The following is a 14513-nucleotide window of genomic DNA, read 5'->3' as shown; positions in this document are numbered from 1 at the left end:
CCTGAACACGTTCCGTCCGTCCACACCCTGAACACCATCCGTCCGTCCCCACCCTGAACACGTTCCGTCCGTCCCCACCCTGAACACCATCCGTCCGTCCCCACCCTGAACACGTTCCGTCCGTCCACACCCTGAACACGGTCCGTCCGTCCACACCCTGAACACCATCCGTCCGTCCACACCCTGAACACCATCCGTCCGTCTCCACCCTGAACACGTTCCGTCCGTCCACACCCTGAACACCATCCGTCCGTCCACACCCTGAACACCATCCGTCCGTCTCCACCCTGAACACGGTCCGTCCGTCCCCACCCTGAACACCGTCCGTCCGTCCACACCCTGAACACCATCCGTCCGTCTCCACCCTGAACACGGTCCGTCCGTCCACACCCTGAACACCATCCGTCCGTCCACACCCTGAACACCATCCGTCCGTCTCCACCCTGAACACGTTCCGTCCGTCCACACCCTGAACACCATCCGTCCGTCTCCACCCTGAACACGTTCCGTCCGTCCACACCCTGAACACCATCCGTCCGTCTCCACCCTGAACACTATCCGTCCGTCCACACCCTGAACACCATCCGTCCGTCTCCACCCTGAACACGTTCCGTCCGTCCACACCCTGAACACCATCCGTCCGTCTCCACCCTGAACACGTTCCGTCCGTCCACACCCTGAACACTATCCGTCCGTCCCCACCCTGAACACGTTCCGTCCGTCCACACCCTGAACACTATCCGTCCGTCCACACCCTGAACACCATCCGTCCGTCTCCACCCTGAACACTATCCGTCCGTCCACACCCTGAACACCATCCGTCCGTCTCCACCCTGAACACGTTCCGTCCGTCCACACCCTGAACACCATCCGTCCGTCCCCACCCTGAACACGTTCCGTCCGTCCACACCCTGAACACTATCCGTCCGTCCACACCCTGAACACCATCCGTCCGTCTCCACCCTGAACACGTTCCGTCCGTCCACACCCTGAACACCATCCGTCCGTCTCCACCCTGAACACGTTCCGTCCGTCCACACCCTGAACACTATCCGTCCGTCCCCACCCTGAACACGTTCCGTCCGTCCACACCCTGAACACCATCCGTCCGTCTCCACCCTGAACACGTTCCGTCCGTCCACACCCTGAACACTATCCGTCCGTCCACACCCTGAACACCATCCGTCCGTCCCCACCCTGAACACGTTCCGTCCGTCCACACCCTGAACACTATCCGTCCGTCCCCACCCTGAACACTATCCGTCCGTCCACACCCTGAACACCATCCGTCCGTCTCCACCCTGAACACGTTCCGTCCGTCCACACCCTGAACACTATCCGTCCGTCCCCACCCTGAACACGTTCCGTCCGTCCACACCCTGAACACTATCCGTCCGTCCACACCCTGAACACCATCCGTCCGTCTCCACCCTGAACACTATCCGTCCGTCCACACCCTGAACACCATCCGTCCGTCTCCACCCTGAACACGTTCCGTCCGTCCACACCCTGAACACCATCCGTCCGTCTCCACCCTGAACACGTTCCGTCCGTCCACACCCTGAACACCATCCGTCCGTCTCCACCCTGAACACGTTCCGTCCGTCCACACCCTGAACACTATCCGTCCGTCCCCACCCTGAACACGTTCCGTCCGTCCACACCCTGAACACCATCCGTCCGTCTCCACCCTGAACACGTTCCGTCCGTCCACACCCTGAACACTATCCGTCCGTCCACACCCTGAACACCATCCGTCCGTCCCCACCCTGAACACGTTCCGTCCGTCCACACCCTGAACACTATCCGTCCGTCCCCACCCTGAACACCATCCGTCCGTCTCCACCCTGAACACCATCCGTCCGTCCCCACCCTGAACACTATCCGTCCGTCCACACCCTGAACACCATCCGTCCGTCTCCACCCTGAACACGTTCCGTCCGTCCACACCCTGAACACTATCCGTCCGTCCACACCCTGAACACCATCCGTCCGTCCCCACCCTGAACACTATCCGTCCGTCCACACCCTGAACACCATCCGTCCGTCCACACCCTGAACACCATCCGTCCGTCCCCACCCTGAACACTATCCGTCTGTCCCCACCCTCAACACGGTCCGTCCGTCCACACCCTGAACACGGTCCGTCCGTCCACACCCTGAACACTGTCCGTCCGTCCACACCCTGAACACGGTCCGTCCGTCCACACCCTGAACACTGTCCGTCCGTCCACACCCTGAACACGTTCCGTCCGTCCACACCCTGAACACCACCCGTCCGTCCCCACCCTGAACACCACCCGTCCGTCCCCACCCTGAACACCATCCGTCCGTCTCCACCCTGAACACGTTCCGTCCGTCTCCACCCTGAACACGTTCCGTCCGTCCACACCCTGAACACCACCCGTCCGTCCCCACCCTGAACACGTTCCGTCCGTCCACACCCTGAACACCATCCGTCCGTCTCCACCCTGAACACGTTCCGTCCGTCCCCACCCTGAACACTGTCCGTCCGTCCACACCCTGAACACTGTCCGTCCGTCCACACCCTGAACACGGTCCGTCCGTCCACACCCTGAACACTGTCCGTCCGTCCACACCCTGAACACGTTCCGTCCGTCCACACCCTGAACACCACCCGTCCGTCCCCACCCTGAACACCACCCGTCCGTCCCCACCCTGAACACCATCCGTCCGTCCCCACCCTGAACACCATCCGTCCGTCTCCACCCTGAACACGTTCCGTCCGTCCACACCCTGAACACCACCCGTCCGTCCCCACCCTGAACACGTTCCGTCCGTCCACACCCTGAACACCATCCGTCCGTCTCCACCCTGAACACGTTCCGTCCGTCCACACCCTGAACACCACCCGTCCGTCCCCACCCTGAACACTGTCCGTCCGTCCACACCCTGAACACGGTCCGTTCGTCCACACCCTGAACACTATCCGTCCGTCCCCACCCTGAACACCGTCCGTCCGTCCACACCCTGAACACTATCCGTCCGTCCCCACCCTGAACACCATCCGTCCGTCCCCACCGTGAACACCGTCCGTCCGTCCACACCCTGAACACTATCCGTCCGTCCCCACCCTGAACACCATCCGTCCGTCCCCACCCTGAACACTATCCGTCCGTCCACACCCTGAACACTATCCGTCCGTCCCCACCCTGAACACCATCCGTCCGTCCCCACCCTGAACACCGTCCGTCCGTCCACACCCTGAACACATTCCGTCTGTCCCCACCCTGAACACCGTCCGTCCGTCCACACCCTGAACACTATCCGTCCGTCCCCACCCTGAACACATTCCGTCCGTCCCCACCCTGAACACCATCCGTCCGTCCCCACCGTGAACACCGTCCGTCCGTCCCCACCGTGAACACCGTCCGTCCGTCCCCACCCTGAACACCGTCCGTCCGTCCCCACCCTGAACACCGTCCGTCCGTCCCCACCCTGAACACATTCCGTCCGTCCCCACCCTGAACACCGTCCGTCCGTCCCCACCCTGAACACTATCCGTCCGTCCCCACCCTGAACACCGTCCGTCCCCACCCTGAACACATTCCGTCCGTCCCCACCCTGAACACCGTCCGTCCGTCCCCACCCTGAACACCGTCCGTCCCCACCCTGAACACCGTCCGTCCCCACCCTGAACACCGTCCGTCCCCACCCTGAACACCGTCCGTCCCCACCCTGAACACCGTCCGTCCGTCCACACCCTGAACACCGTCCGTCCGTCCCCACCCTGAACACCGTCCGTCCCCACCCTGAACACCGTCCGTCCCCACCCTGAACACCGTCCGTCCCCACCCTGAACACCGTCCGTCCGTCCCCACCCTGAACACCGTCCGTCCCCACCCTGAACACGTTCCGTCCGTCCCCACCCTGAACACTATCCGTCCGTCCCCACCCTGAACACCGTCCGTCCGTCCCCACCCTGAACACCGTCCGTCCGTCCCCACCCTGAACACTATCCGTCCGTCCCCACCCTGAACACTATCCGTCCGTCCCCACCCTGAACACTATCCGTCCGTCCCCACCCTGAACACCATCCGTCCGTCCCCACCGTGAACACCGTCCGTCCGTCCCCACCCTGAACACCGTCCGTCCGTCCACACCCTGAACACATTCCGTCTGTCCCCACCCTGAACACCATCCGTCCGTCCCCACCCTGAACACCATCCGTCCGTCCCCACCCTGAACACTATCCGTCCGTCCACACCCTGAACACCGTCCGTCCGTCCCCACCCTGAACACCGTCCGTCCGTCCACACCCTGAACACATTCCGTCTGTCCCCACCCTGAACACCATCCGTCCGTCCCCACCCTGAACACCGTCCGTCCGTCCACACCCTGAACACTATCCGTCCGTCCCCACCCTGAACACATTCCGTCCGTCCCCACCCTGAACACCATCCGTCCGTCCCCACCCTGAACACGTTCCGTCCGTCCACACCCTGAACACCATCCGTCCGTCTCCACCCTGAACACGTTCCGTCCGTCCACACCCTGAACACCATCCGTCCGTCTCCACCCTGAACACTATCCGTCCGTCCACACCCTGAACACCATCCGTCCGTCTCCACCCTGAACACGTTCCGTCCGTCCACACCCTGAACACCATCCGTCCGTCTCCACCCTGAACACGTTCCGTCCGTCCACACCCTGAACACTATCCGTCCGTCCCCACCCTGAACACGTTCCGTCCGTCCACACCCTGAACACTATCCGTCCGTCCACACCCTGAACACCATCCGTCCGTCTCCACCCTGAACACTATCCGTCCGTCCACACCCTGAACACCATCCGTCCGTCTCCACCCTGAACACGTTCCGTCCGTCCACACCCTGAACACCATCCGTCCGTCTCCCCCCTGAACACGTTCCGTCCGTCCACACCCTGAACACTATCCGTCCGTCCCCACCCTGAACACGTTCCGTCCGTCCACACCCTGAACACTATCCGTCCGTCCACACCCTGAACACCATCCGTCCGTCTCCACCCTGAACACGTTCCGTCCGTCCACACCCTGAACACCATCCGTCCGTCTCCACCCTGAACACGTTCCGTCCGTCCACACCCTGAACACTATCCGTCCGTCCCCACCCTGAACACGTTCCGTCCGTCCACACCCCTGAACACCATCCGTCCGTCTCCACCCTGAACACGTTCCGTCCGTCCACACCCTGAACACTATCCGTCCGTCCACACCCTGAACACCATCCGTCCGTCCCCACCCTGAACACGTTCCGTCCGTCCACACCCTGAACACTATCCGTCCGTCCCCACCCTGAACACCATCCGTCCGTCTCCACCCTGAACACCATCCGTCCGTCCCCACCCTGAACACTATCCGTCCGTCCACACCCTGAACACCATCCGTCCGTCTCCACCCTGAACACGTTCCGTCCGTCCACACCCTGAACACTATCCGTCCGTCCACACCCTGAACACCATCCGTCCGTCCACACCCTGAACACCATCCGTCCGTCCACACCCTGAACACCATCCGTCCGTCCCCACCCTGAACACTATCCGTCTGTCCCCACCCTCAACACGGTCCGTCCGTCCACACCCTGAACACGGTCCGTCCGTCCACACCCTGAACACTGTCCGTCCGTCCACACCCTGAACACGGTCCGTCCGTCCACACCCTGAACACTGTCCGTCCGTCCACACCCTGAACACGTTCCGTCCGTCCACACCCTGAACACCACCCGTCCGTCCCCACCCTGAACACCACCCGTCCGTCCCCACCCTGAACACCATCCGTCCGTCTCCACCCTGAACACGTTCCGTCCGTCTCCACCCTGAACACGTTCCGTCCGTCCACACCCTGAACACCACCCGTCCGTCCCCACCCTGAACACGTTCCGTCCGTCCACACCCTGAACACTATCCGTCTGTCCCCACCCTCAACACGGTCCGTCCGTCCACACCCTGAACACGGTCCGTCCGTCCACACCCTGAACACTGTCCGTCCGTCCACACCCTGAACACGGTCCGTCCGTCCACACCCTGAACACTGTCCGTCCGTCCACACCCTGAACACGTTCCGTCCGTCCACACCCTGAACACCACCCGTCCGTCCCCACCCTGAACACCACCCGTCCGTCCCCACCCTGAACACCATCCGTCCGTCTCCACCCTGAACACGTTCCGTCCGTCTCCACCCTGAACACGTTCCGTCCGTCCACACCCTGAACACCACCCGTCCGTCCCCACCCTGAACACGTTCCGTCCGTCCACACCCTGAACACCATCCGTCCGTCTCCACCCTGAACACGTTCCGTCCGTCCCCACCCTGAACACTGTCCGTCCGTCCACACCCTGAACACTGTCCGTCCGTCCACACCCTGAACACGGTCCGTCCGTCCACACCCTGAACACCACCCGTCCGTCCCCACCCTGAACACCACCCGTCCGTCCCCACCCTGAACACCATCCGTCCGTCCCCACCCTGAACACCATCCGTCCGTCTCCACCCTGAACACGTTCCGTCCGTCCACACCCTGAACACCACCCGTCCGTCCCCACCCTGAACACGTTCCGTCCGTCCACACCCTGAACACCATCCGTCCGTCTCCACCCTGAACACGTTCCGTCCGTCCACACCCTGAACACCACCCGTCCGTCCCCACCCTGAACACCGTCCGTCCGTCCACACCCTGAACACGGTCCGTTCGTCCACACCCTGAACACTATCCGTCCGTCCCCACCCTGAACACCGTCCGTCCGTCCACACCCTGAACACTATCCGTCCGTCCCCACCCTGAACACCGTCCGTCCGTCCCCACCGTGAACACCGTCCGTCCGTCCACACCCTGAACACTATCCGTCCGTCCCCACCCTGAACACCATCCGTCCGTCCCCACCCTGAACACTATCCGTCCGTCCACACCCTGAACACTATCCGTCCGTCCCCACCCTGAACACCATCCGTCCGTCCCCACCCTGAACACCGTCCGTCCGTCCACACCCTGAACACATTCCGTCTGTCCCCACCCTGAACACCGTCCGTCCGTCCACACCCTGAACACTATCCGTCCGTCCCCACCCTGAACACATTCCGTCCGTCCCCACCCTGAACACCGTCCGTCCGTCCCCACCGTGAACACCGTCCGTCCGTCCCCACCCTGAACACCGTCCGTCCGTCCCCACCCTGAACACCGTCCGTCCGTCCCCACCCTGAACACATTCCGTCCGTCCCCACCCTGAACACCGTCCGTCCGTCCCCACCCTGAACACTATCCGTCCGTCCCCACCCTGAACACCGTCCGTCCCCACCCTGAACACATTCCGTCCGTCCCCACCCTGAACACCGTCCGTCCGTCCCCACCCTGAACACCGTCCGTCCCCACCCTGAACACCGTCCGTCCCCACCCTGAACACCGTCCGTCCCCACCCTGAACACCGTCCGTCCGTCCACACCCTGAACACCGTCCGTCCGTCCCCACCCTGAACACCGTCCGTCCCCACCCTGAACACCGTCCGTCCCCACCCTGAACACCGTCCGTCCCCACCCTGAACACCGTCCGTCCGTCCCCACCCTGAACACCGTCCGTCCCCACCCTGAACACGTTCCGTCCGTCCCCACCCTGAACACTATCCGTCCGTCCCCACCCTGAACACTATCCGTCCGTCCCCACCCTGAACACCGTCCGTCCGTCCCCACCCTGAACACCGTCCGTCCCCACCCTGAACACGTTCCGTCCGTCCCCACCCTGAACACTATCCGTCCGTCCCCACCCTGAACACTATCCGTCCGTCCCCACCCTGAACACTATCCGTCCGTCCCCACCCTGAACACCATCCGTCCGTCCCCACCCTGAACACCATCCGTCCGTCCCCACCGTGAACACCATCCGTCCGTCCCCACCCTGAACACCGTCCGTCCGTCCACACCCTGAACACATTCCGTCTGTCCCCACCCTGAACACCATCCGTCCGTCCCCACCCTGAACACCATCCGTCCGTCCCCACCCTGAACACTATCCGTCCGTCCACACCCTGAACACTATCCGTCCGTCCCCACCCTGAACACCGTCCGTCCGTCCACACCCTGAACACATTCCGTCTGTCCCCACCCTGAACACCATCCGTCCGTCCCCACCCTGAACACCGTCCGTCCGTCCACACCCTGAACACTATCCGTCCGTCCCCACCCTGAACACATTCCGTCCGTCCCCACCCTGAACACCATCCGTCCGTCCCCACCGTGAACACCGTCCGTCCGTCCCCACCGTGAACACCGTCCGTCCGTCCCCACCCTGAACACGTTCCGTCCGTCCACACCCTGAACACCGTCGTCCGTCCCCACCCTGAACACGTTCCGTCCGTCCCCACCCTGAACACGTTCCGTCCGTCCCCACCCTGAACACGTTCCGTCCGTCTCCACCCTGAACACCGTCGTCCGTCCCCACCCTGAACACGTTCCGTCCGTCCCCACCCTGAACACGTTCCGTCCGTCCACACCCTGAACACCATCGTCCGTCCCCACCCTGAACACGTTCCGTCCGTCCCCACCCTGAACACGTTCCGTCCGTCCCCACCCTGAACACGTTCCGTCCGTCCACACCCTGAACACCATCGTCCGTCCCCACCCTGAACACGTTCCGTCCGTCCACACCCTGAACACCATCGTCCGTCCCCACCCTGAACACCGTCCGTCCGTCCACACCCTGAACACGTTCCATCCGTCCACACCCTGAACACCATCGTCCGTCCCCACCCTGAACACCGTCCGTCCGTCCCCACCCTGAACACGTTCCGTCCGTCCACACCCTGAACACCATCGTCCGTCCCCACCCTGAACACCGTCCGTCCGTCCCCACCCTGAACACGTTCCGTCCGTCCACACCCTGAACACCGTCCGTCCGTCCCCACCCTGAACACTGTCCGTCCGTCCCCACCCTGAACACATTCCGTCCGTCCACACCCTGAACACCGTCGTCCGTCCCCACCCTGAACACTGTCCGTCCGTCCCCACCCTGAACACATTCCGTCCGTCCACACCCTGAACACCGTCCGTCCGTCCCCACCCTGAACACTGTCCGTCCCCACCCTGAACACGTTCCGTCCGTCCACACCCTGAACACCGTCCGTCCGTCCCCACCCTGAACACTGTCCGTCCGTCCCCACCCTGAACACCATCCGTCCGTCCCCACCCTGAACACTGTCCGTCCGTCCCCACCCTGAACACTATCCGTCCGTCCCCACCCTGAACACTGTCCGTCCGTCCCCACCCTGAACACTATCCGTCCGTCCACACCCTGAACACCGTCGTCCGTCCCCACCCTGAACACGTTCCGTCCGTCCCCACCCTGAACACATTCCGTCCGTCCCCACCCTGAACACCATCGTCCGTCCCCACCCTGAACACCGTCCGTCCGTCCCCACCCTGAACACGTTCCGTCCGTCCCCACCCTGAACACGTTCCGTCCGTCCCCACCCTGAACACATTCCGTCCGTCCACACCCTGAACACCGTCCGTCCGTCCCCACCCTGAACACCGTCGTCCGTCCCCACCCTGAACACCATCCGTCCGTCCCCACCCTGAACACGTTCCGTCCGTCCACACCCTGAACACCGTCCGTCCGTCCCCACCCTGAACACCGTCCGTCCGTCCCCACCCTGAACACCGTCCGTCCGTCCACACCCTGAACACCGTCCGTCCGTCCCCACCCTGAACACCGTCCGTCCGTCCACACCCTGAACACCGTCTGTCCGTCCCCACCCTGAACACCGTCCGTCCGTCCACACCCTGAACACCGTCCGTCCGTCCCCACCCTGAACACCATCGTCCGTCCCCACCCTGAACACCGTCCGTCCGTCCCCACCCTGAACACCATCGTCCGTCCACACCCTGAACACCATCCATCCAACCCCACCGTGAATTTGCATTTCTATAGCGTCTCTCACATCCTCGGGATGTCTCGTAGAAGTTTACACCTCATGAAGTGCTTTTTTCAAGTGTAGTCACTGTTGTCAGGTAGGAAACACAGCAGGCAATTTGTACACAGCAAGATCCCATAAACAGCAATGACTAGATTATCTGTTTCAATGATGTTGGTTGAGGAATAACTATTTGCTGAGAACTCCCCTGCTCATTTGAAATAGTGGCCATGGAATCTTTCATGTCCACGAGACAGCAGAAGGGACCTCGGCCTAACATCTCACCTGAAAGATAGTGCCGACAACACTCCTGCAATGGAGCGTTAAACTGGATTATGGGGTCATACCTCGAGAGTAGAGGAAAGGTTTGAATTATACAAGTGGTTCATCAGAGATTAGCAGGACAGCCAGAGAAATGACTGCATACCAGCAGGAAAACACGACGGAAATTCTGCCCAACCGTCAGTAACAGAGCATTTAAGAACCCACCTCCTTCAAGTAAAATTCCATGAATCCTTTGATGTAGCCATCCTGTTCCAAGGAGATAATTAAGTCAATGACACTTGTGAAGGAGAACACAGCGAAGGCTGCAACAAAAGTGGAGATGTTACTCAATACTCCTCGTCACACCGTTTCCCCCTCATGTTGCTCAGTCCCGCTGCACCCCCTCCACTCTGCTTCCCTGTCACGCCACTCACATGTTATCCCCCCCCCTACTGACACATCTCTCTTCTGTCACACTACCACCCACCTCCCCACCAACCCCGTTCACCCCCACCCACCCCCCCCCCCCACCCTCCTCACCCCCATCAACATGACATTGGTGGGCACGGCATTGGCTGATCCCTCTATTAGTTGATGCAAGTAAGACAATTCTTATTGGTGGTTAGTCACTTATTTTTCCCTGTCCCCTGGTTCAGTGATCACAGTTTACATCAACACCATTCATTGTTTATGGCCACTCACTAGAGCTCATTAATTTAATTTTGCAGATAAGCAGTTGACTCAGATTCAGTTCTTCCAGTATTAACACTCTCTCTGGACTAATGCGTTGTCTTTCACCACACGCATTAACACACTCTTTGCCTTTGTCCCAGGACAGCTTTGTTATTTAATCTCTCTTGCCCTCTGCCCTATCACACACCTTCCCTTTTGTTCTCTTCCCCACCCCACCCGCTTCACTTGCTTAAAACCTAATTCTTTTCTAACCTTTGCCAGTTCTGGTGAAAGGTCACTGACAAGAACAAAGAACAGAACAGCACAGGAACAGGCCATTCGGCCCTCCAAGCCTGCACCGATCTTGATGCCTGTCTAAACTAAAACCTTCTGCACTTCCGGGGACTGTATCCTTCTATTCCCATCCTATTCATGTATTTGAAACGTTATGTATTTGACCTGAAAGGTTAACTCTGCTTCTCTCTCCACAGATGCTGCCAGACCTGCTGAGTATTTCCAGCACTTTTTGTTTTTATGTCCAGTTCAAGTTTGAGCAGAAGTGCAGCTGGTGATACTCCTTCAGACATCAGCATGACTGAGAGACCCCCACCACCCTGTGCAATTGGATGGATTCTCAATCCTGATGACCCTCAGCCCTATGGCTGGGCAATCGAGTTGACAGTACCTATCACTTACCATAAAACAGGGGGTCCTTGGGGGGTTTTCCTATGAAGAGCAGGTACAGCACCAGCAATAGGCCAAGCAAAACACCAGCACCAACAACAAACACCAGCTCAGGACTTTGAAAGGAAAAAGAGAAAAGAATTAGTCACAGGAGCTCCGATGAAGGAGACATTAACTATCAAGAAAGGCTAGACAGGCTGAGGCTCTTTTCTCCAGAAAAGAGAAGGCTGAGGGTTGACCTGATAGAGGTCTTTAAAATTATAAAAGGGTTTGAGAGGGTAGACCTAGAGAAGATATTTCCAATTGTGGGCAGGACCAGAATGAGAGATCATAAATACAAGATAGTCAAGAATAAATCCAATAAGGAATTCAGGAGCAATTTCTTTACCCAGAATGTGGAACTCGCTATCACAGGGAGTGGTTGAGGTGAATAGTATAGATGCATTTAAGGGGAAGCTAGATAAAGACACGAGGGAGAAAGGAATAGAAGGTTATGCTGAAGGGGTGAGATGAGGAGGGGTCGGAAGAGGCTCGTGTGGAGCATAAACACCAGCATGGGCTAGTGGGGACAAATGGCCTTTACAGTTGTAAATTAAAATTTAAATCTATGGTAATAAGAATCGAGATGGCCGCAGTAATTGGCAAAAGACAAAAATGCAGGGAGCCCAGGATCAGTGATTTAGATTCACATTTGCACCTTTCAAGAGTTTGTGGACACATTTCTAACTGTGGCGTCAGATGACCAACAAAAATAGATTAAAAATCTCAGACATTAGCTCCAGGCTGTAATAATCCCCTAGCAAGCAGTTTTACTACAGCCTGGGGTTAATCCACAGACATAAACATCTAACTGTGCTCAACAGAGAAACTCCAACGCTGAGCTCAAGGTTTAAAGTCAAGACTGATATCAGAGTGCAAGGATCGAGTGTGACATTGCAGAACCTGCTGATAAATGGATCTGGCCATGTGAGAGAATGTTGGAGAAAGGACTCCCCACCCCCCAACTCTTAACTTCCCACACAATCCGGTGCACACATGAAGGGCTGAATGGTCTCTTTCTGTGCCATAACGTTTCTATGGTTCTACAATATAAACCTCTTGCCTTTCTCTGACCAACTGCTCTGTGGAATCTGCTCGGTCTTTTGTCTGAATTTGAAGAACATTTTCTTGTAATGTTGCAACTCTGAAATCTGTTAAGATGCACTACGAATATGAAACACTGGCTGCCCTGTTGAACCTGCAGCTGCCTCACCTACACCAACACACTCTGACATGCATGCAACCATCTCTGACCTCCGAAACTTGCTAGACTGCTTGGCACAAAAGGGCTTTTACATATTTGCCTATTGTTTTCTTCTCCCCTCCTCTCCTGAAGGTGCTGACTCTCACTGGGGTACGGGTCCCCTCCTCTCCTGAAGGTGCTGACGATCACTGGGGTACGGGTCCCCTCCTCTCCTGAAGGTGCTGACTCTCACTGGGGTACGGGTCCCCTCCTCTCCTGAAGGTATTGACTCTCACTGGGGTACGGGTCCCCTCCTCTCCTGAAGGTGCTGACTCTCACTGGGGTACTGGTCCCCTCCTCTCCTGAAGGTGCTGACTCTCACTGGGGTACGGGTCCCCTCCTCTCCTGAAGGTACTGACTCTCACTGGGGTACGGGTCCCCTCCTCTCCTGAAGGTGCTGACTCTCACTGGGGTACGGGGCCCTCCTCTCCTGAAGGTACTGACTCACTGGGGTACGGGTCCCCTCCTCTCCTGAAGGTACTGACACTCACTGGGGAACGTGTCCCCTCCTCTCCTGAAGGTACTGACTCTCACTGGGGTACGGGTCCCCTCCTCTCCTGAAGGTACTGACACTCACTGGGGAACGTGTCCCCTCCTCTCCTGAAGGTACTGACTCTCACTGGGGTACGGGTCCCCTCCTCTGCTGAAGGTGCTGACTCTCACTGGGGAACGTGTCCCCTCCTCTCCTGAAGGTACTGACTCTCACTGGGGTACGGGTCCCCTCCTCTGCTGAAGGTGCTGACTCTCACTGGGGTACGGGTCCCCTCCTCTCCTGAAGGTACTGACACTCACTGGGGAACGTGTCCCCTCCTCTCCTGAAGGTACTGACTCTCACTGGGGTACGGGTCCCCTCCTCTGCTGAAGGTGCTGACACTCACTGGGGTACGGGTCCCCTCCTCTGCTGAAGGTACTGACACTCACTGGGGTACGGGTCCCCTCCTCTGCTGAAGGTGCTGACACTCACTGGGGTACGGGTCCCCTCCTCTGCTGAAGAAGCTGACTCTCACTGGGGTACAGGTCCCCTCCTCTGCTGAAGGTACTGACTCTCACTGGGGTAGGGGGTCCCCATCTTTGTGCTATGCAGAGTGAGACCTGTACTCACCATTTCTGTACCCCAGTGTGACACAGTAACCAACCTGAATCAAAGCTTTGCACACACAGACTGACTCAGATCCCACACACTCAGGCTCCCCTTTCTCTCACCTGTCCATAGCCGACAACCTGTTCAGCAGGTATGAGATGGGGATGGCGGTCAGAGACAGGAGGAATCCCGCGGCTCCGGCGGCCGCCCGCATCCTGGCCGCTTCTGAGAGGTGGCTCCGGTCCCGGGGCTGTTGCGGGCTCGGCTCGGCTCGGATTCCAGTCGCTGTTGGTTTGACAAAGGCTCCGAATGAGAGGAAACAAAGGTCAAGGATTTACAGCTAGAGAGAAACAGCAACCCAGAACAACACAACACCCAGGAACACACCCCCCTTCCCCCGGGAACACAACACCCGGGAACACACCCCCCTCGCCTGGGAACACACCCTATGCCCCGGGAACACAACATCCGGGAACACCCCTCCCCCCCCTCCCCCGGGAACACAACACCCGGGAACACACCCCCTCCCCCGGGAACACAACACCCGGGAACACACCCCCTCGCCTGGGAACACACCCCCTCCCCCGGGAACACAACACCCGGGAACACACCCCCTCCCCCGGGAACACA

The 14513-nt window shown here is 59.4% G+C and overlaps 1 protein-coding gene across 1 annotated transcript in view; it reads right to left on the bottom strand.

Moving 5' to 3' along the window:
• tm6sf2b (transmembrane 6 superfamily member 2b) overlaps window positions 1–14304 on the bottom strand; it is an 83994-nt gene extending 69690 nt beyond the window's left edge. Inside the window, exons 1-3 of the mRNA XM_068015999.1 lie at window positions 14006–14304; window positions 11533–11636; window positions 10390–10487 (exon numbers count right to left, since the gene is read on the bottom strand). Of these exons, the coding sequence (XP_067872100.1) occupies window positions 10390–10487; window positions 11533–11636; window positions 14006–14097 (294 nt within the window). The 5' untranslated portion in view covers window positions 14098–14304. The remainder of the gene's footprint in view (window positions 1–10389; window positions 10488–11532; window positions 11637–14005) is intronic.
• Between the last annotated feature and the right edge of the window lie 209 nt (window positions 14305–14513).

This window comes from Heterodontus francisci, chromosome 36 (genome assembly GCF_036365525.1).
Source record: "Heterodontus francisci isolate sHetFra1 chromosome 36, sHetFra1.hap1, whole genome shotgun sequence".
NCBI lineage: Eukaryota > Metazoa > Chordata > Chondrichthyes > Heterodontiformes > Heterodontidae > Heterodontus > Heterodontus francisci.
This window is presented reverse-complemented; position numbering and strand designations above follow the sequence as displayed.